Here is a 21,578-nt window from a genome sequence, read left to right as displayed (position 1 = left end):
AATCCTGATCAATCGAGACATATATTTCACGGTGGAATCCATTAGGCTTTCACGAATGAGTAGCTAAAAGGTGAAGGAAATCTAAAGATTCCTGATAACCTTTCAACACCATTTTTCTACATTTATTAGGTTGATCCACTATCTCTACCATGGGAAACCACGTGTCTCTGCAATCATCTTACCAACTTTGGCATTGATTCTTTCTACGTACCTGTCAACAAAATACCGTGGGAGACTTTATCATTCTCCCATCTTTACGATAATCCTCTCGTCATCTGTACAGTTTGTGCAATCTTGATTGCATACTTCATCCTTCTGGTTCCCCTGCGAAGACAGGACAAGAAAGACTTGTTAAAGGTTGTAGTGTCATTATTTACCGTAATACATATAAATACTCAATACCAGTTGGTAACCATGCATTACAAACTGGTAATGGTATGATGATTTTTGAGGTCTAATATTTCCTTTATGGCGTAACATTTTGTATCATACGAAAAGTACGGATTATTTGTGGGTGTCCACTGTCAACCGGCAGTGCTTGAAAGTGTGTATCAATGCAGTTATAGAAAAGCATAAGGCTTAATGTAAAGGGCCTAAAGTGTCTACGTTAGTGAATTCTAAAGATAAACAATTGTTTTGCATGCTATCTTCAAACCAGTTCTCTGGTGTCACTACAGGGTATTGAAAACTATGAATCTGCCAACAAGAAATGAATAAATGGATATCAAGTATTAACCATTTTATCGATCCTCACCCATGTAATTTATGCGCCTACATGTTACCGTCACTCTCTCTGTATAATTTTTCAAAACTTGTCGTACACATCTGTTAATTAACCGCCCTCACCTCTCCATATTTTTTCTATCGATCGCAAAGGTAGAAGCTTATCGCCATGGCCAGACAACTCGTTAGCAGCTATTATTTAATAAACGTTAGGAAGAAAACTCTCGGTCTGTGGCTAGAGGATTGGAATAAAGAACCTTGTCACTTAATTTACCCATCAAAAATAACGAATACCATTAGTTTTGCACGAAGGGGTAAAAGGAAAAGACGCCATGGCGCGATCTTCATAGCACTACACAGTAGAAGCAAGATGACAGCACGTACGAAGTCCATTTTGAAATTTCGTTTGAACTAAACATATTTGAGAATATATTCGAGATTGAAAGAAATATCTTGTCTTCTTATGAAGTATAAATTTTTATTGGCAAGTGAAGTACTCTCCTTCCCAATTGTGAGAGGACGTCAATTGAACATACAGCCTGCAGGTTGGTATGCTACTCCTAGACTTTCCAGGCCTACATGAGAGTTACCAACTGGCCAAGCCATCATCCTATCTAGACAGCCTGTTATAGTATATCGCTTCAATTTCCCGATAACCTCCCAGCTAACGCGACAGTCTGCTTAAGTTTATTAATTCAATCTTAATACTCTCTATTGATCTGCATGTGACACTGACTTGGGAAAGTCCAGAGGCTACTACCTTCGTGCTTTACATTCATCATTGTACCGACCAAGGACGAATCGTTTGAAGAAGGAAATGTCTCCTTAATGGCAAAACTAATTCTCTTGAAACTCAAACTTTTAGGCACTAATATGGTTTGGAAGACCTTCATTTGTTCAATATACAATTCAGCAAGTGTTATTTCCCTGGTTTTATATCGTAACATATAAGAACATTTGGACGTAAAATGTCATTCTCATTCAATGTCCAGTAACGGCTCGGTTTATCATTTTGACTTTAGAGATATCAATGGGCAAGCCCTGGTTATTTTTGAAACATTTCTAGCGTGAAAATTTAAACAAAACAGGCGGCTATTATTGATTAAGGAATCAAACAAGCATTCTCAGTAGTCTTGTAGAGAAGCTGACCGATCAACACAAAAAATTGTCAACCACATATCCTGGAAATTATCGATCATGAAAATGGACCGATCAACACAGAAAATTGTCAACCACGTATCCTGGAAATTATCGATAATGAAAATGGTTTACTAGGTTACAAATATCATGGTTAGTCTGCAGTTGACAAAACTTGCATTTTTGCTGTTTTGTACTTCGTTAGCGAATGCAATGACCATAGATTGACGCTGATAAATTTAGGATCCACAATGCACTGTGTGCAAATAAATATAAAGTGATATAACAGGAAAATGTGAAAATGAATCGTAATGAAAGCCGAAATTAACATAGCAAAACTTGCAATTCACGCAGTAGGTAGGCTTTCAAAAATGCGAAGGGAAACATAGGAAAAGATTATAATTTATAGTGTAGGAATATAGAACATGTAACGACAAAATGTTATGCATCACACCATCGGCAATGTAAAGAAGGCATGTCAAATGCGAAATCTGTAGGTCCGCGAATGGCTTTGAAATTCCCGTTTTACTGAGTGATAGTATTGGTATTATATTCCAGTTCATTTTCACGCCCGATGGCTTCCCTTCACGATCAATCTGTACAAAGTATATTACTTCAAGTAAACTCGCGCAATTTTGTCTCGGGAAATGGAATCTTAGAAAATCCAACACTATCTCTTCTACTTTGCGGAGAAGTTGGTAAAAAGATAAAAAACCTATATCATATATATGCATATCAATTCCATTTTGATACGATCCGAAATGGTCACAAAGTGGCAGCTTTTTCAATTCTTTATGCCCAAGACATGCATGGACCGATTTATGTTTACATTTGTGAAAGAACACAAGCCCACGTTTTACCTCTCCTCATTGTTGAGTTTTATGAGAAAATCCGACATAGCTGCGATATGATACAAGCGAGAGACAGTCCGACATGTTTGCAAGGCTGCCATTTTCCTGTGATTGTTTTTTCAGCACCAAGAGCTATAACAAACACACAGACATACATCAAACTGTTAAATTCCAACATGGTACAAGGACAATTCTATGACATACATGCGGATATTAATTTGTGTCATGATAAAAACGAGTGTTGATTCCAGGCGGCGACTTTTTAATATTTAACACACGTAGACGTGTTTGAACTGATTCCATGTAAACGTAGATACACTAATACTGTAATCTGGTTTTAATATACACTTCAATTTTCATCGCTTTTAAGATTACATAAAATATAAACAAGGACTATTTTATTCAAAGCAGGGATATTATCAACTCTTTAACTTCAATCCACTTTCACTACGGCATCAACATATACATAGTTTTAGCGAAATTGCAAGCACAGTATCTTCTTTTATGAAATGAATATTGTTGATGTCGTCAATGAACTTGTTTACCTTTGCAGTGGAGCGCAAGTCCTTTGATTGATAACAGACAAGGGGATGATGTCATTTATCACGTGACTGTGCATACCGGATTTACCAGGCAGAGTGGAACGAGGTCGAATATCTATTTTAAACTTGTCGGAGAAAACAGTGAAACTGGTATTAGACAACTAAAAGACAATTTCGGAAAGGTATTTATATTTTTACTATGTTCACTAATTTAGGCAGTAGATCAGATTTCATTTACACGATTCTTACAGAATTCATTCAAAATTACACGTTCATAAAAGCTGACAATTTACCTCATTATTGAAGTAGATTATTTAATTTTACAATACAACTCAGTGCTGAGTATGTGCTGCTGGTATATTCATTGGAAATATCAGCCTGAAAATTGAATTTGCATTTTGATATTATTGTCACATCCTCTTGAATGTGCATAGCAGTTGTGCGCAGTTTAACATCGAATAACAATGTTGAAAGATTAAATCATGTTAATGACAAAAATTGCTTCGAAGATTGATTTCGTCATGATTCTGTACGACAGGTTTTCTCAGGTGGCAGCGTCAATCACTTTTTGATGCATGTTCCTAAGAACCTAGGTAGACTCTTGTATATCCACATCTGGCATGACTCTTCAGGTCTTGGTGACGATGCCTCATGGTTCCTAAATCGTGTTAGCTTTGTTGATGTTCAAACCAAGAAGTGGTAAGTCTGTAACTCTGTTGATCATCATGGCACAGTCTTTGAACAACAGTTTTGTACAACCACTAGAATGTCTGATACTTTAACCACGTCTCTATTTGGACTGAATTGTACACATATATCTCCTACCCAATATTTGTGAACCTTCTTTCTTTTATCAATTATTACAGCGCCAAGGCGGCACTTCATGATAACCCCCAATATCGAGCTGATGACAAGATTTTGCCTGTTATTCCTGCAAAACATTTTTTTTTTCTACAGGTACATATTTCCGTGTAATCACTGGCTTGCTGTCGATAAAGGTGATGGAAAGATTGATCGTATTCTTACAGTTGCCGGTAATGATGAGCTACTTAATTTTAACAACAGATTTGGTTTACAACGACAAAAAAGCCTATCAGATGACTACCTTTGGTTTTCTGTTTTCCTTCGACCTACAAAAAGCACATTCACCCGTGTTCAGCGGTTATCATGTTGTCTATCACTGCTGTTTGCCTTCCTGATTTCAAATGCTATGTTCTACAAGACCAACAGTGAAGCAGAGAAGGCTGCTTACACCATGGTGCAAATTGGTCCCATCAAGTTTTCCCTTCAGCAAATCTATATCGGTACAGTTAGTGGTTTGATTGTCCTTCCCGTGAATGTTATCATCGTAAATGTATTCAGGAAGAGTCGCAGATCAACTGGTGATACAATCATTGGGAAATATTGTGGACGACTTCGTAATATTTTTAGCGGAAAGCATCAACATCGAAGAAGAATTTATAAAACGGCTGAATTGAACACACTCTTTGAACGTAAAGCTTCTTGTATGCTACCTTGGTGGTGTATCTATACTGGCTGGGCAGGAATATTTCTTGTGACTACCACATCTGCCGTTTTTGTCATCCTGTACAGTATGGCATGGGGCAAAGAAAAATCTGCAGAATGGTTAAGCTCATGTGTGACGTCGTTCGTTGAATCAGTATTTTTCATTGAACCTTTGAAGGTTAGTGAAGAGGTATAAGTCTTTCTGATGTGAACAATACCTTAAAGCAATGAAAGGAAGTGACTGACAATGTCGTATAGATATTGCATCTTCCATAGCATTAATATTTTTGCAAATTCAAAAAAAAGGTGAAAAATTTCGCAACATGACATTCTTTTAGAAGGATGTTGCTTATTTGCAAATGATGCCGCTTTGTCTTACCTGCGACAAGCGACAACGATGTTTGGCACACATCAATGCCTCTTTGCTAAAAGAGCGTGCCTGTGTTACCAGCAATCTTAGCCGACATTCAGAAGCACCAAAAATGATCTTTCCAAGCTGCATTAAGACCACTATTTTAGTCTCAATCTACCACAAAGTTCCTTTCCTTAAGCTTAAGATCTTCAAATTTTCCTCTGTGCTTTCAAACTATAAATCTTAAAGGTAACTTTAAATTATTTTGTGTAATGTTAATCTACACGGTAACATAAACCGTATAATGTCGGACTAAAACTTTTATCGCTCATTTTGGGATTGTTGTTTTGACCCTAAGTTTACATCAATTTACATCCAACTAATTAAGTTAATTTGAAATGAAATTAATAATCGACTAAAAACAAACCATGCACATGGCCTTGAATGTGATCGCGTACTACTTTATTATAGTATGGGTATTGTGGATTTCGAATTTGAAGCCATTATAATAGAATAATTAGTGGATTTTACGCAATCTGATTGTTTTTTTTTTTTTTTTTGTTCAACTAGCAAATATCATGTAATAGATACTATCATATTGTCATAGAGGAGAGGAATTTGAAATTTTTTAAAATATTTATTATGACATGCACTCTAAGATTTTACCAGTTGATTGCATTGTTTTACAAAAATTGTTCGTCGGTGTGTTTCTCTTTTAGGCAATAGTGATTGCAGCTCTACTTTCACTTCTGATACATAACCAATCTACGGCGGACAATGATGATGTTCCCATAGACCCAGGAGACAGTGAGAACGAAGGCGCAGAATCGGATAAGCAGCGAAATGTTGAATCTGGTGATGACTTTTCTTATTCATATTTATTTTTTGTGTCTATTATCATCTTAATCGAAGATGTTTTGAAGCATGTCGAGATTCGGCAGCTTTTACCAAGATATTGCTTCCGACATTTTCCTTACAGAAGCATCAATAAAGGCATTTGTAGAGAATATTTGCTGATTACAATAATCTGTTGCCCCACATATTGTCTTTAAATTGAAATTGAAATTTAAGAATGCTGTTCCTGGTGTAATATGGCAACGGTAACCAAAGTATGAATTTATTACAAAGCTGCTGGCTGTTATTTTTCTTAATATTACTACAATTTCGGCACACGTCCATAATGATATCATAGCAATGGTTGTGGTGTGCATATTGATCTTCGCTGCAACAGATCTTTACCAAGACAGTCCGTTTGGTCCATTAACTGCTGAAGAAGTGCGTAAGATAAGACTGAGGAGAACGAGAGAAAAGAAAATGATCGCAGTGCTTTATGGGATACTTGTGTACTGCGTGTTCATTGCAGTAACCATGGTACTCTGCTTTCACGTCAGAGATCCACTTGCTCACCACATGAATAGCAATCTGCAAAATACCTACGTCAATGGCAAGACAAACTTTATGAAGGTATTTACAGACCTATGATGTAATAATTAAATATTATTCCCAAATATTTTTCTCCTACCAGCGAGGGAAAGTACGAGTGACGTAATGACCGTGTTCGACTAGTGGTGACACTGTTATTACGCCACGAGTATTATCCGAGCTGAACCAAGAAAAATGTTACTAAGGGAATAATATAGTTATCACATGCAAAAGCCAATAATTCATTATTTTTTTGTAAAGTAAAAGGAGATTACCTCAACAATTCTGCGTTAAACTTATGAAGTATTTTTGGAATAATATCAATACGCCGTGGGCGAGTCGTCAATAGTTTCTAGTCGTCGGTCGCGTGAGCAGGGAAATCGGCACTTACGTCTTCGTACGGAGCAAATGCTAGATGACCCCACACAACCCCAACCTTCTGCGAATTTATACCCGATCTGAAAGATATCGTAGGGCTAGAAATTTAACTCAGATAAAGTTACTGCATGAATGATTTTTTAACCACTTCATTTTTCAGATTCGGAGAATTGAACATTTCTTTCAATGGATGGACACCACATTCATCAAGAATATTTATCAAGCCAATAAAAATCTTCAACCAAACGTAACCAACGACGGTCGCTCCTTCAGGATAGGCAGTCCCCGGATTAGACAACAACGAATTAAAAGGGGTATGAGCTAATTATCATAAGCCTTGAGATATTAATACAATTCCATAGAGCATGTTTTATCTTTCATGAAATCAATACATATTAAATTCACCCACTTGCTTAAAGGCTACTACTTCAAAATGGTGCTGTAATCGCAGTTATGAACATATTTATGTTTGTTAAATTTATTATATTTTCTTCGGTAGAGTTCGATTTTCTGTCATATTTTGTACGTATATGAACTTTTCATGCCATTGCGTTTCTTAAGTTAAAAACTATCTACTGTTGATTGACCAATCAGAGTGCTCAATTTAGGGTGTTTTATTTACTCGTAAAGCCTAGGTCACCAAATTCAAGAAACGAATGACAGCGCCGTAGTAAAATACTGTCCAATCAAAAGTGAACATGTCATATTCTGTAGAAATCTGGTACGTTTTTTCCCTAATATTCAAATTTGGTAACACAGCAGAAACCAGCTGCAACACAAAATCTGCGGTGGTACAAACATAAACTAATGTGCCCTAGGGCATTCATAGGATGTTCCATTACATTCGAAGGCTATTTCACAAATAAAAGTTTTAATTCATATCCTAAACATGTTACATTGACAAAGGGGACGGTTGATGTAAACACATGAAACGAAAATATATCAGTTAGGGGAGATAATTTTTAAGTCGGATAAAACCCTGGTACTCGAGCTCTTCCGGTATAGAAAGTCCAACCCTACGATAAGATGTCTTGGCCTGCGGCGTCGATATTTTATCGTTGGGTTGGACTTTATATACCAGAAGAGCCCTCGTACTCGGGCTTTATCCTATACTTTGTGCCTCTCTTTCATGCGCAACCCTAATTTAATGTTGGCGAATAAAAGCATTACAATTGCAGTAGTAGCAGTAGAGATGTCCACTGTAACAGGTTGTCCTCCCTTGAGGCCATTCCAATCTGCGACCGCCTTCACGGGAAAGGCCTATACGACGCCTAGATGTGCCCATGCCCTTAGATTTCGGTCAAACTGACAGATAGAAACTGCAAGAAATATGATCGGATGATATTGTGTACCAGATAAAGTACAACAGAGTATAATAGAAATGACGAGTGGAATCAGGTTTCTAGAATTAGAGTGTTGTTTTCCTAATGTGTAAACCTTTTAAAACGCTCCTATACTACCCCTGCTAATGCCAACTAATGCGTTCTGGTCGTCCATAACTCCTCCTTACGGTTTGTCTTGCTCTAATATAAGGTAGTCATCACTTGTTTTGATTTTGGTCTCTTCAGGCAATTGTGTATTCCCAATGGACAGTGAAGTTTGCAAACAGCTGGGCGAATTAGAAACAGCTGACTTCAACCCAAGATGGCAGCCATATATACCTGATCATAATAAGTCAAATGCTGGAAGTCCATGGATATTCAAGAATTCCACAACATTGTATGGTACCTATTTTGTAGGACGTCATGGAGTGTATAGCCTAAACGGTTATGTAGCGACCCTTCCGAACACTGCAGACACTGCTTTAGCATTTATCAAGTCACTGGCTAAAGACTCATGGCTCGATTTGTATACAAAGGTTGTGCTTGTGGAATTTGATCTTTATATACCTGATGGCAGACTCTTCGGAAGTATGACATATGCAGTCGAATTCCTGGAAATAGGCAGCAGTACAAGCAAAGTATCCCAACGAGTGTTTAATTCCCTGGATTTGTTCAACAGTCATGCCGTTTATGATACTTATGCTATCATCACATTCCTGTGTATGGTTTTGTATGGAATCTTTGCCATTATTCTACTGGTGTCTTTGCTGCGAAGAATCTCAACTCAGGGGAGGTTTTTTGTCAAGTTGGCCTGGAACTATTTTGATATGATGTTAATAACAAGTAATGTGTCATCATTCATATTGTTCATTATCTGTGATATCCATACAGCTGATGCACTGAAACAGACAAAACAAGGTAAGGTTTTATCGATTTTCTCACTTTACTATCTTCTATACTGATCTATTAAGGTCCACTTACAAAAACATATTTCATATCATGCAGATGACTGTTGGCTGCCATTCTCTGTCGCTTTTTATGCCGTCATAAAAGTCAAAACTGGGTTTCCATTTGTTGTTACATTTTGGTTTCCACATTTCCCACGGGCAAAGTTGTGGCTATGCTCAATTAATCGTAAAGTACATTAAACATTGTCACTTTTTGTATGGAAATTTTAAAAATTTCCATCACTATAACATTTAATTCCATTTACCATATTCTGTTTGTAGCTCATTTGTAATTGATGCGGAGCTATCACGGAGATTGATTCTCTGCAATCGTCGATCGTTAACTTTGTACTTCTTCTCTGAAACAACTGCTTGGACATATTTCATATATGATATATAAGTCACTTACAAATACCGTACTTTGATTGTCTATTTGTAGCTGATTGTCCTCCTTTTTGTGGTAAAATGTTATTTTTCATATGCTCTTTTGATGGCCTTCAGATTGGATATGCAGCTTTCTACACTAATGTTTTAAACATAAACATGGCTTTTAATATTCACGGTTTTTGCTCTATTTTCAAACATCTTCCGTCAATAGACATTAATGTTAATTTGTACATTTCCAAAGTTGGCTTTATTCACTTTAGCTTAAATAATGATGAAATTTGCATGTGTACATTTTAGGGCCCATTTCGAATTTTTGGTTGAAATATTATTTACTTTTTATTACTTGTCTTACGGCCATGAAATTCAATATACAAATTATTAGGAATCCCTGACTTAGTTATGGTTTCGTGAAATACACATTTCAAAATTTTGAGAAGTTTACTTAAAACATTTTGCTCTACTATGTCTAAAAATTTTATCTGAAATTGTCAAAAATCAAATTCAGTTCGTGTGTTAGGGATAACTTTATACTATTAACTTTAACTGATGATACAATTGTAAGTGGCTAAAAAGAGATAAGAGAAACATAAAATTTTCATTTTACTCTCAGGTTCGTTTCTTCACTTTACTTAATATCACTCTTCCCTGAAATGAAATGTCCTATCCAACCCATGAGATAACAGGGATGACCTTATTAGGATTTTCAAATAATGACAATATTTGCATATTCTTGGGGTTAGTTTTCTCATTTTTGATGAAAGCATTGTTCATGAAATTGATGTTCTTGGAACTCTAAATTTTAATATTTGGCTTCTTAGGGATAGCCTCATAAATGTTACAGTCATAATCACTTATCATTGGGTATTTGAAATCGCTACTTCATCCATATTCTGTGTGCTTAGTCCATTACGTCATAAGCGAATGCCATACTAGTAGTCTGCAGTATGCTATAAAACAGCATGCATACCTTGATATAATTCACACGTCACATCCGATGGAACGACACACCATTAAATGTGCGTAGAAGAGTGGCAACCTTCTAACAGCGGAGCTTAATTTGCCTCTAGGTTGGATTGAAATATAACATCATTTAATACGCATTCTACTCAGTTTATGTTTTGTTGTGTTTGTTTATTTTATTGCCCCCTTGTGTATTCCTATTCATGCTCATATCAATATGATAAAGCAAACTTAATTTGAGGACAATTTTCGTTACGGTTTTTATATTAATTTATCTCTTTATCTATTTTCCAACTTATTTGCAAGTTTCCCTCGGTACAATTGCATTAACCTCACAGTAAATTCATGTGCTATTTTACTTTGTGGAAAATCATTGCATTTGTTCAAACGCAGTACACAAACTAATTGTGTCAAGTTATTAACAATGCTCCAAAGATGCCAATCGTAAATAGTTCATACGGTTAGGCTCCAGTTCGTTTCAAGAGCCAGCCTCCTACATTCTTAGCAAAATACTGTGTATCTTATAGAAATCATAATTCTGTTCCATATCTGCATTCTTCACATTATACTGACAAGAGTATTTCGTGTTTGTTTTTAGGGACAGGACAGAATCTGCAAACCGTCGCTGCTCTGAATGAACTTTTGAACCATTTGTTAGCTATTGTGGCATTCTTTGCCATCATTCGATTTCTGAAGTTGTTAAGATTCAACAGAAGGATGTTGCTATTGTCGAAAACACTTATAGAAGCAAGAGAGAGCCTCATCAGTTGTATCATTGTGATGGTCATCTTTATCGGCACATTTGCTCATATGGGTTATTTGCTCTATCAATCAGCGGATGGTAATTTCAAAGGCTTTACTGACACATTACGCCTGATGTTTACAGTCACTGTCGGCAAGTTTCCTAACCGAGATATATTCGATGCCACAAATCAAAGTCTTTTGCTTTTCCTGATTGTCTTTGCTGTATTTAATATGTTAGTGCCACTGAACATCTTCATAGCTATTATCAATGATGGGTTCATGAGAGCAAAGAATGACACCATGAAGACCAAAAACTATTTTGAGATGTTGGAGTATCTGACCACTCGGCTGAAGGACAGGGCTATCAACGCTGGCTTTATAAAGGAGAGTAAGTATAAGCCTTTGTCGCCCTGCCTTTCTTTAAATGATGCTGTCAAGTCATTCTGCTTAAAATCAGTGAGGAGCTATATGCATTGTGATAACATCGAGGCATACACACAGGACTTTTGCACAGGTTTCATGCTTAACATTTAATAAATTGAGTATTACATGCGCTAGTCATGGCATATTACATGAATTGGCGAAACAGTGTCCGTTTTGGTGTCTCAACCTAAAAGGTTTATTCTAACTTCCATGGACTGCATCATCCATTGCAAATTGACGCAGTTGTAACTTTGTTATTCCTGGTTACTTTCGTTTACAAAGAAGACGATCACAATCTTCCACATACCGTTCAGTAATCGTAAGATTCCATGCTTTTATTAGCTCAAAATATGTCACGAGGGAAGCATGAGCTTGTAAGAGAGTTGGGTCTCTATGTACAAGTTGGTACCTCGCAAATTAAAAAATTCGTTGCAAACCCTTACCACAATTGGGTGCACCTGAAACACACCTCAGGGAGCGTAACCAGGTGGCATGTAGGTTCACCCTAAACAATAGTTGTAATAAAAGGCAATATCGTAAATACACAAACAAGCAACCTAACAGCCAATATAGCTCCACTGTGTTATGTAGAGAATAGCTATTTGTGACAAATGTGTTGATGAAGGTGGAAATCTTTGATACCTCATTTTGGGATGGCCTGAGAAAAAATGGCAAAAATATATAATTGAAGGTTTTTAGTATTATTTGGACTTATCACACTAAAATCAGCCCTAAGAACATGTCAACCGAAGCTATCAGACAAGTTATTTTTGAGAATATAATTTTGCTCCAAAAAATACTGAAATTGCACATTTCATCATAATTTCACTATATCATATTAAAATAAATCCTTCGAACCTGAATATCAAATTTTAGAGCTATCAGATGCGTAGTTTTGGAAATACACATTTTTTGACCAAATTGGCAAAAATTACCCCCAAAATACAAAAATTGTAGATTATATCATAATTTCTAGAAATATAATTTAGTAATCTATAGGAACCTGTATACCAAATTCCAAAGCTATCAGATGAGTAGTTTTGGAAAAACATTCTTTGACCAAAAATGGCAAAAGTTGCCCTCAAAAATAGAAATTATAGATATCATCAAAAACTCAAAATATTTTACTAAGTTCATCTGTAGAAACATGTCAAAGATATCATACCATTACTTTTTGATAAACACATTTTTTGATCAAAAATGAGATGAGTAGTTTTGGAAATACACATTTTTTCACCAAAAATGGCAAAAATTACCCCAAAAATACAAAATCATGGATTTCATCGGAAATTCAATATATTACGTAGTTCATCTTTAGAAACCTGTATACAAAATTTCAAAGCTATCATACCAGTACTTTTTGATAAACACATTCTTTTACCAAAAATGGCAAAAATTGCTAAAAAAAATACAAAATTGTAGATTTCATCATAATTTCTATAAATGTAATTCAGTTTATCTATAGGAACCTGTATACAAAATTTCAGAGCTATCAGATGAGTAGTTTTGGAAATACACATTTTTTCACCAAAAATGGCAAAAATTACCCAAAAAATACAAAATTATAGATTTCATCGTAAATTAAATATATATTACTTAGTTCATCTTTAGAAACCTGTATACCAAATTTCAGAGCTATCAGATGAGTAGTTTTGGAAAAACATTTTTTGACCAAAAATTGCAAAAATTGCCCCCCAAAATAGAAAAACAGATATCATCAAAACTAAAAAATATTTTACTAAGTTCATTTGTAGAAACCTGTATACCAAATTTCAAAGCTATCAGACCAGTACTTTTTGATAAACACATTTTTTGACCAAAAATGGCAAAAAGTTGCCCAAAAAATACAAAATGGTAGATTTCATCATAATTTCAATAAATATTATTTAGTTCATCTATAGGAACCTGTATATAAAATTTCAGAGCCATCAGTGAGTAGTTTTGGAAATACACATTTTTTCACAAAAATGGCAAAAATTACCCAAAATATACAAAATCATAGATTTCATCGGAAATTCAATATATTACTTAGTTCATCTTTAGAAACCTGTATACCAAATTTCAAAACTATCAGATGAGTAATTTTGGAAATACATATTTTTTGACCAAAATTGGCAAAAATTACCCCAAAAATGCAAAATTATAGATTTCATTGGAAATTCAATATATATTATTTAGTTCATCTTTAGAAACATGTATGCCAAATTTCAAAGCTATCAGAACAGTACTTTTTGAGAAATACATTTTAGACCAAAAATTGCAAAAATTGCCAAAAAATACAAAATTGCAGATTTCATCATAATTTCAATAAATATAATTCAGTTCATCTATAGGAACCTGCACACCAAATTTCAGAGCTATCACATGAGTAGTTTTGGAAATACACATTTTTTCACCAAAAATGGCAAAAATTACCCCAAAAAAACAAAATTATAGATTTCATGGGATATTCAATAGATATTACTTAGTTTATCTTTAGAAACCTGTATATCAAATTTCAAAGCTATCAGACTATTACGTTTTGAGAAATACATTTTTGACCAAAAATGGCAAAAATTGCCCCAAAAGTTCAAATTACAGATTTTATCATTATTTCAATACATATCATTTATTTCTTCTATAGTAACCCGTATACCGAATTTGAAAGCTATCAGACCATTCCTTTTTGAGAAAAACATTTTGTGACCAAATATGGCAAAAATTGCCTTAAAAATGCAAATTTGCATATTTCTGCACAGCTTTAACAAATCTAGAATATAACATTCGTAGGGACTTATGTACCAAATATCAAAGCTATCTGACCAGTAGTTTTGAAAGAAAAAATTTTTAAAGATTTTTTTACAAAAATGACAAAAATTGCCTTAAAAAATACAAAAATGCAAATTTCACCACGATTTGATCAAACTTAAGTGAGATAACCCCAAGTGAACTGCGTATTAAATTTCAAAGCAATAGGACAAGCGGTTTTAGAGAAGAATCTTTTTTGCCAAAAACAGCAAAAAATGACCAAAAATAGAAATATGAAAATTTCACCACGATTTAAACAAACTTAAGTGAGGTCACCCTAAGTGAACTGTATATACAATTTCAAAGCAATCAGACTTGCGGTTTCCGAAGAGAAGACAATTATTGAAGGATGACAGACTTACAGACAATGGAAAAATCAGCCTATTTGATAAGCTCCTCGTCACTGACAATGGAGCTAAAAATATCCAAATCAGTTGCAGAGATTTCATAACACAGCTGTTAAAACATGACAACAAAAAATAAATACTTTCAGTGAAAATATTCAGTGGTCATTTTACCCTTCACAGTCAATTCATGGATTTTCCTTCATATACAGTTTCAAGTTGCAAATGGTTCATTAAATAATAGTAATGGTGTATTTTTATCTAAAAATATGCAGTTTTTACATGTAACACATCTTTCAACTGAAATGGTCTAAAAGTGGATTCCAGTGTACCAATAAAATGTTACAAAATTTTGTTGCTGTTCCTATGGCAATCTATTGTTTGTAGACACTGGACTAAAAATAACTGCCTGACTTGTAACAGTTTGCATTTGAAATTCAAACTTCAGAGTGTGAGCGTCCTGGGAAGATTGTATGTGAGCATTTACTAAATTTTATGACAGAAATTGATACAAAATGACTAAAACTTTACATCTGAACGCTATTGCCTTCATTCTAGTTCATTTTACTATGTCTGTCATGGAATTTCGTGGATGAATCATGATCTTGGTGTCCGAAACATCATGTCCCCTCCGAAGAGTGGGCTGTTATCAGTGTATGATAGAAAGATCAGAATTTAACAAAGTACTATGATGGCAAGCCTTATAAATGACATTACAACGTGATACCTGTCAGGATCTAAGAACGACTAAATCATGTTTGTTCTTGTCTGAAACGTGATTTTTCCTCTCGTAAGAGCTCTTCGAAGGGAACTTATCTTGCATATTACTAATACAGTCTCAATACCATAGTTGACATTTTCTTTCTTCTGTCATTGCAAATTTAAATTGTGTGCTCATAAGGTAATAACTGACTGCTGTTATGCAAAGTAATGATATTCTAATATAAGATTACTTTATTCACAAAGAGAAACTGCAGTTTAATTTTTAAAGAATGATTTTACAAATTTTCCCCTATGTAGTACTGATTAAATACTTGTAAAAGATAAACCACTGTTTGGTTGACAGTGTGTGCACCTGCTTGTGTGCTAGGTACATTTACACTCTTCAGAGGGGAAGACTAGGAAATTCTAAGGCTCTCATATCATATTTAATATGAACATTGATGATAAGTTTTCCAAGCCAAAAAGTACTGTTCTCTTACGTGTCCTACATAAATTGTCTCCTCCGAACGAAGAGCATTTTCACCATCACAATTGCTTGGTCTGGTACAAGCCATATAAATATTTTCTTATCTTTTTTATTTATTTATTTTTTTTTGGGGGGGGGGTTAGCTTGCAACAGCCGAACACTCATGACCACGAGCAATCTAACACTTGTACAGAAATTTGCGACAAATTTGCGAGAAATGGACACTTTCTCGCTTTTTGCGAGAAGTAAGCGAGAAAACATAACTTTCTCGCAATAACTTAGCGAGAATTATATTTTCTCGTAATCAGCTGGCGAGAACTGTGTTTTCTCGCTCAGCATCTGCGAGAAACTAAATTCTCGCAATCAGTCGGCGAGAAATTTGTTTTCTCGCTGATTGATTGCGAGAATTCAATTTCTCGCAGATGCATGCGAGAAAGCACAGTTCTCGTGATTGCAAGAAAGTATGTTTTCTCGCTTACTTCTCGCATGCGCAATACAGCAAGAAAGTGTCCATTTCTCGCAAATTTCTCGCAAATTTCTGTACTTGTGTAACTCTCAAGGCTTTAGCTATAACAAAGAGTAAAATTGTTTGAAAATATCAAAGCGCATGTATATTAAATGTTTCAAGGCCTTCCTTACATGAAATGTGAAGTTCAAAAACATACCGTATCCGATGAGGACCTAGACAATTTTCCTGAAAATTAGACTGGAACATTTCAAATCTTCAATGTCTTACAGTTCCGGAATTTTCACTATATGTCCGTATACGAAACAGGCGAAAGATACTTCTTAGTTGTAATCGTCATGAAGTGGTGTCCTTCAGAGTCATCAGGTTTCATGTAAAGTTATTCCATAAGGCTTGAAAATTGTCTGAACGGTGAAATCCGGGTTGAAACCACACTGAACTCCGGACAACATCAGTGATCACTGGCCGCTGACAACAACAACTCATATTCTTTCAGGCTAGCATATTTGATTCATCTCACTCCAGCTCCATAGCGGCAAATGCAAGCGAAGTCACTCAGGTTCACTAGACGATATCACACTCCAACATCCTTTCTCAGTTCCCTTGTTCCATGAGCGAAATAATGCGCAATTTCCTCCAAAATCGATGTAAAACTGCCGTAAATTTCCTCGTCGTCCAGCAAACAGCCGGTGACTGTGCACCGTAACTTACAGGCATAGCATAATTCCATAGCGGCAAATGCATGCAAAGTCACTCAGATTCACTGGACGATCACTTTCCAACACCCTTTCTCAGTTCTTTGTTTGTTCCATGAGCGAAATAATCCGGAATTTCCTCCAAAATCAATGTAAAACTGCAGTAAATTTTCTAAGTCGTCTGAACGGCAAAGTTTCTTTGCTCAGTTCAAATACAATATGGCGTTACCAAATGAGCCAATTAAATGTGTTGCTTTTTGACATGTGACATTGTGTTGGGGTCAAAGGTCTTACTGCACTGACAATACTGACCTATGACCTTATCCAGCTGTTATTGAATTCTCTACTGCAAGATAACGGACAGGCATGCATAGTAAGGAGTTTAACTTTTTACAAATTTTAGCGTACTTCATATCAATAATTTGAAAAAGTTCAGTGTGAATGTGGGTCCACAATTTAATGAAATGACATGACCTGGAATGCTCGTGACCTTTCACTGAGATTGATTGTACATGGAGACTAGATCGTATACTATACATACTATGTGTACTCTAGCTCAGTCAGTGAAGTCAGTGAGGATATGTCATTGTTTAGCAAATTTTTAGTGAATTCAGTTGTTTATTATGCATCTGAAATAGTCGGTACAGATTTATAATTTTATAATAATTAATAATTTTGCAAGTTCACTAACAACATCGTGGAGTTTGCAACAGACAACCCCTAAATGCAATTGCCACATGAACACCATTGCACCTGGAGACTTCAAATTTGGCACATAGGTAAAACTCCGCGCAAAAAAATTTTTGATCACATGACAATAACAATAGGTCACATGACCTGGCAGCGATTTTGAATTTAAACTTTAAAATTGACCTTATTTGCTTAAAGATTAATCAATCAAAATTTTGTCCTAAATTTCATGCCATACATGCTGATTTTGAGAAGAAGATTTTTAAAGTATTAAACTTTTCATGTTTTTCACTGACCTTTGACCTCCCCTATACCTATGCAGCATATGGCAACGGCTTATTCTGGTCTATGTTAGAGTACGCGAATGCCAGTTTCTATTGGACAGTGACCAGTAGGGGACCAAATTGCACACCACAATTTGGAGATGTCACTTGACCTATGACCTTGGCATCTTCCTGCAACTCATGTATTATGCAAATATCGAATTCAGGCTTGCCAATAGAGCTGGGGGTCTAAGTTTTGGTACATAGGGAAAACTATGGGATCAAAGTTTTTTTGACAAAATGTCACGTGACCTTGGTGACCTTTGACCTGAAATATACATATTTTTCCATTACTCAGTAACCACAAGTGCTACACCCTTCATGATGGTATTATGGGACACCTTATGAAGCCAAATATTGTATCTCATTAATTATGCGCATATCTAATTTTGACCGAGCCAATATAGCTAGAGGTCTGATTTTTAGTATATAGGGATAACTTAGCAATACAATTTTTTTTTCAAAATGTCACGTGTGATATATGCATAACTCAGTAGCCACAAGTTCTATACCCTTCAATTTTGATAGGATATTAGACCTTAAGATGTCACATCTTGTACCTCATTTATTATGCGCATATGTATTTCTTGGCTGACCAATACAGCTAGAGGTCTGATCTTTTTTCCTGATTTAGAACCATAACTTAGACATGCCTCATGTGTTTCAAACAACGGGAACAACGACATAGACCTATGTGCCCATAGATCTCAACAAATACATTCCAGTGATTCTTTTTAATGACCACATTTCCCTGCCCCATAAAGACAAATACTCCTATTACAAGTGGGGACTATGTCATTGTCAATGACTTGTTGGTAAAAATTTTGTTACTCAAAAATCTCCGTCTGATAGCATTGGTATTTTTTTTTCCCAGCTCTTTTGCCATGTTTTTGTGAGGCCACTGAACACCACATCAACATGTGTCAATAATAGTTATTCTCTACAGAACACACATTAGGGCTATATATCTATATAGCTATATATATATATATATCAGCCACTATAGGTCAATTGTTGTCAGATGCAGTGAATTTGGGTGTATTAACCATTTCAGAAAATTTCAGAGTCAAAAGTAGGTGTGATAGGGGTGGGTTATCATTAAAATGAAATGGCAGTGAAAATGCAAAGTACTGTATTGGTGTGTTTTGGGTGGTTTTTTTCATGATCCTTCTTGCTGAGGTGTATTAGGGGTGGACTCAGCTACAACAAGTCTGTTTGGGGCAGGATTGTGTATACACTCCCTACTACCCACTTTCTGATATGGTGTCTTTGACGTGTGTATAAGGTGTATAAAATGCCATATGGTGTGTTTGTGGTGCCTTTGAAGTACACCCCGGGTGCACCCAAAGGCCAAATAAATTGGTAAGGGAAAGTCCTTTTTACAAATGTTCACTTGAACAGGATAGTTTACATACTGAACCAAATGTCAGAATATCAGAACATGATACTTTACGTTGCTGGAGTACTAACGAAGCAAGACAATCCATCAAATTGTCAAAATTCTTGACAAAATACTCAAAATGCATAAAATACTCAAAGATAACAGCAAATCCATCAAATCAACACGTTGTCATGAGCATAAATTAGTTGCCTTCCATTTTTCTTTCAACTATGTCTAAGAGTTGATGAAAACAATACAGAAAATTTGCATGTTTTCCTTTTGTTGCAGAAATAAATGTTGAAAAATCAGAAAATCGCTCTGAAGTCCTCCTCACAGAGATCCAGCTGCAACTGGACAAAGTGGACAAGACAGTTGAGAAATGGCTAAACAACAAATTAGCAGATTAAACTTACTGCAATGTAGACTTCTTAAATTGACCCAAATTTGCCTTTACAGTATCTGTGGATATCATGGTTATTGAGATTGCTAGACCACGGGAGTGAATTTTCAGAAATGCAAGTAGTCGAAAGTACTATTAACAGAAAAGTGTCATTTTTTATTTCAATCAGAAAAATATCATTATTATCATTCATCTTGTATGATCACAATATATCTTAGTAATATTAAGAAGAATGACCATAGTGGAGTACTTTGAGGTGGTTTTATTAGGAGTAAATTTTCCTGAAATAAGATAAGTGTAATGCTGGTAATTTTTGAATTTTATCATCAACCTAGCATATTTACTTGTTTGTACTCTTTAACATGAAATGTTACAGTTTTCCACAAAATTTTATCAAGAAAATGATGTTCACATCTTTCCGTTATAGACATGATGGAAAAGCACGTTATGTCGATGTTAGGCCATTTCAGAACAAAAAATTATGTAGAATTTTAAACTTATCCATGAACAAGTACTCGGCCGTGTGCAGGCGATCTGGGAGATCCCAAACAAAAACATGCGTCCGCCGGTGCACAAGAAACTTCCCTAATTGTCCACTGTGCTCTCCAGAATCAATCAAATAAACTTACTTTCAGATAAGCTTACATTCAGGCATGTAATTTACCCTATTCAACATACAGATACCTATCAGGTCAATTTCGGGATGAAAAGCCTCCACACCTCAATGTAAACTTTAATTCGATCAAAAATTAAGTTTGTTAGAGTCTTTTAGAAGACTCTCAGCTACGAACAAATCGGCAATCACCTCAATGTTTTACCCAAATTAATCGCGACCAAAAAAGCAAAGGATGGCATGCGTAAAACCCTTTTACTCCGGTGAACTTGTAACGTCAAAGACCATGAGTGACTCTATGCCCATCCAAAGTGAAGAAAATGTTTGTTTTGTTTTGTTCTTTGTGCACACTGCATACTGTGGGGCTTTGGTTAGAGTACCGGACTCACGTGCACTATCAGAGGATGGTGAGTTCGAGACCAAATAGATCACGAGTAACGGACAAGCAGTCAGATGGATCAGATAGTGAGTTCGAGACTCCAGCACAGTGTTGTGCCCCTGAGCAAGGCATGTTACTCCTCACTAATTTATTCTGCTGCTGATCGGCTAATCAACGACCAAAACCGAAGGTCATGAAATACGTCACTGGTACTGTGTAAATGAACCAATCAGCAGTAGAATAAATCACGTCATATGGTAGAATCGTTCTAATTGGCTAATCAACGACCAAAACCGAAGGTCATGAAATACGTCACTGGTACTGTATAATTGAACCAATCACCAGTAGACCGTGTTTCACTGCATTTGGCCTCCAAACACTGCCAATTTCTTCAAAACGATGCAAGTAACATTTTCATCGGCGTGATTTCGGAGACGATGATTCAATTCGTGACCCAACCAGGTATATGGAAGTGCAGTTTTGAATGTTTTGTGTGAGCGCACGGCCAGTTGAAACTCGGGTCGTGTGTAAATTTTTGTGATTCTGTTTCGCACCTTGGGAATATTTAGATTACAGTGGTAGACAGACCGAGCACGGGATCGATAGATTGGGCACAA

At 35.7% G+C, this 21,578-nt stretch overlaps 1 protein-coding gene across 1 annotated transcript in view; it reads left to right on the top strand.

The window, feature by feature from the left end:
• Positions 1-20,157, top strand: part of LOC139116757 (uncharacterized) — a 141,941-nt gene extending 121,784 nt beyond the window's left edge. Inside the window, exons 31-40 of the mRNA XM_070679401.1 lie at positions 130-357; positions 3,265-3,435; positions 3,792-3,952; positions 4,211-4,937; positions 5,831-5,966; positions 6,343-6,575; positions 7,072-7,225; positions 8,480-9,151; positions 11,126-11,659; positions 19,858-20,157. Coding sequence (XP_070535502.1) covers positions 130-357; positions 3,265-3,435; positions 3,792-3,952; positions 4,211-4,937; positions 5,831-5,966; positions 6,343-6,575; positions 7,072-7,225; positions 8,480-9,151; positions 11,126-11,659; positions 19,858-19,976 — 3,135 coding nt within the window. The 3' untranslated portion in view covers positions 19,977-20,157. The remainder of the gene's footprint in view (positions 1-129; positions 358-3,264; positions 3,436-3,791; positions 3,953-4,210; positions 4,938-5,830; positions 5,967-6,342; positions 6,576-7,071; positions 7,226-8,479; positions 9,152-11,125; positions 11,660-19,857) is intronic.
• The last annotated feature ends 1,421 nt before the right edge of the window (positions 20,158-21,578 follow it).

This window comes from Ptychodera flava, chromosome 18 (genome assembly GCF_041260155.1).
Source record: "Ptychodera flava strain L36383 chromosome 18, AS_Pfla_20210202, whole genome shotgun sequence".
NCBI lineage: Eukaryota > Metazoa > Hemichordata > Enteropneusta > Ptychoderidae > Ptychodera > Ptychodera flava.
This window is presented reverse-complemented; position numbering and strand designations above follow the sequence as displayed.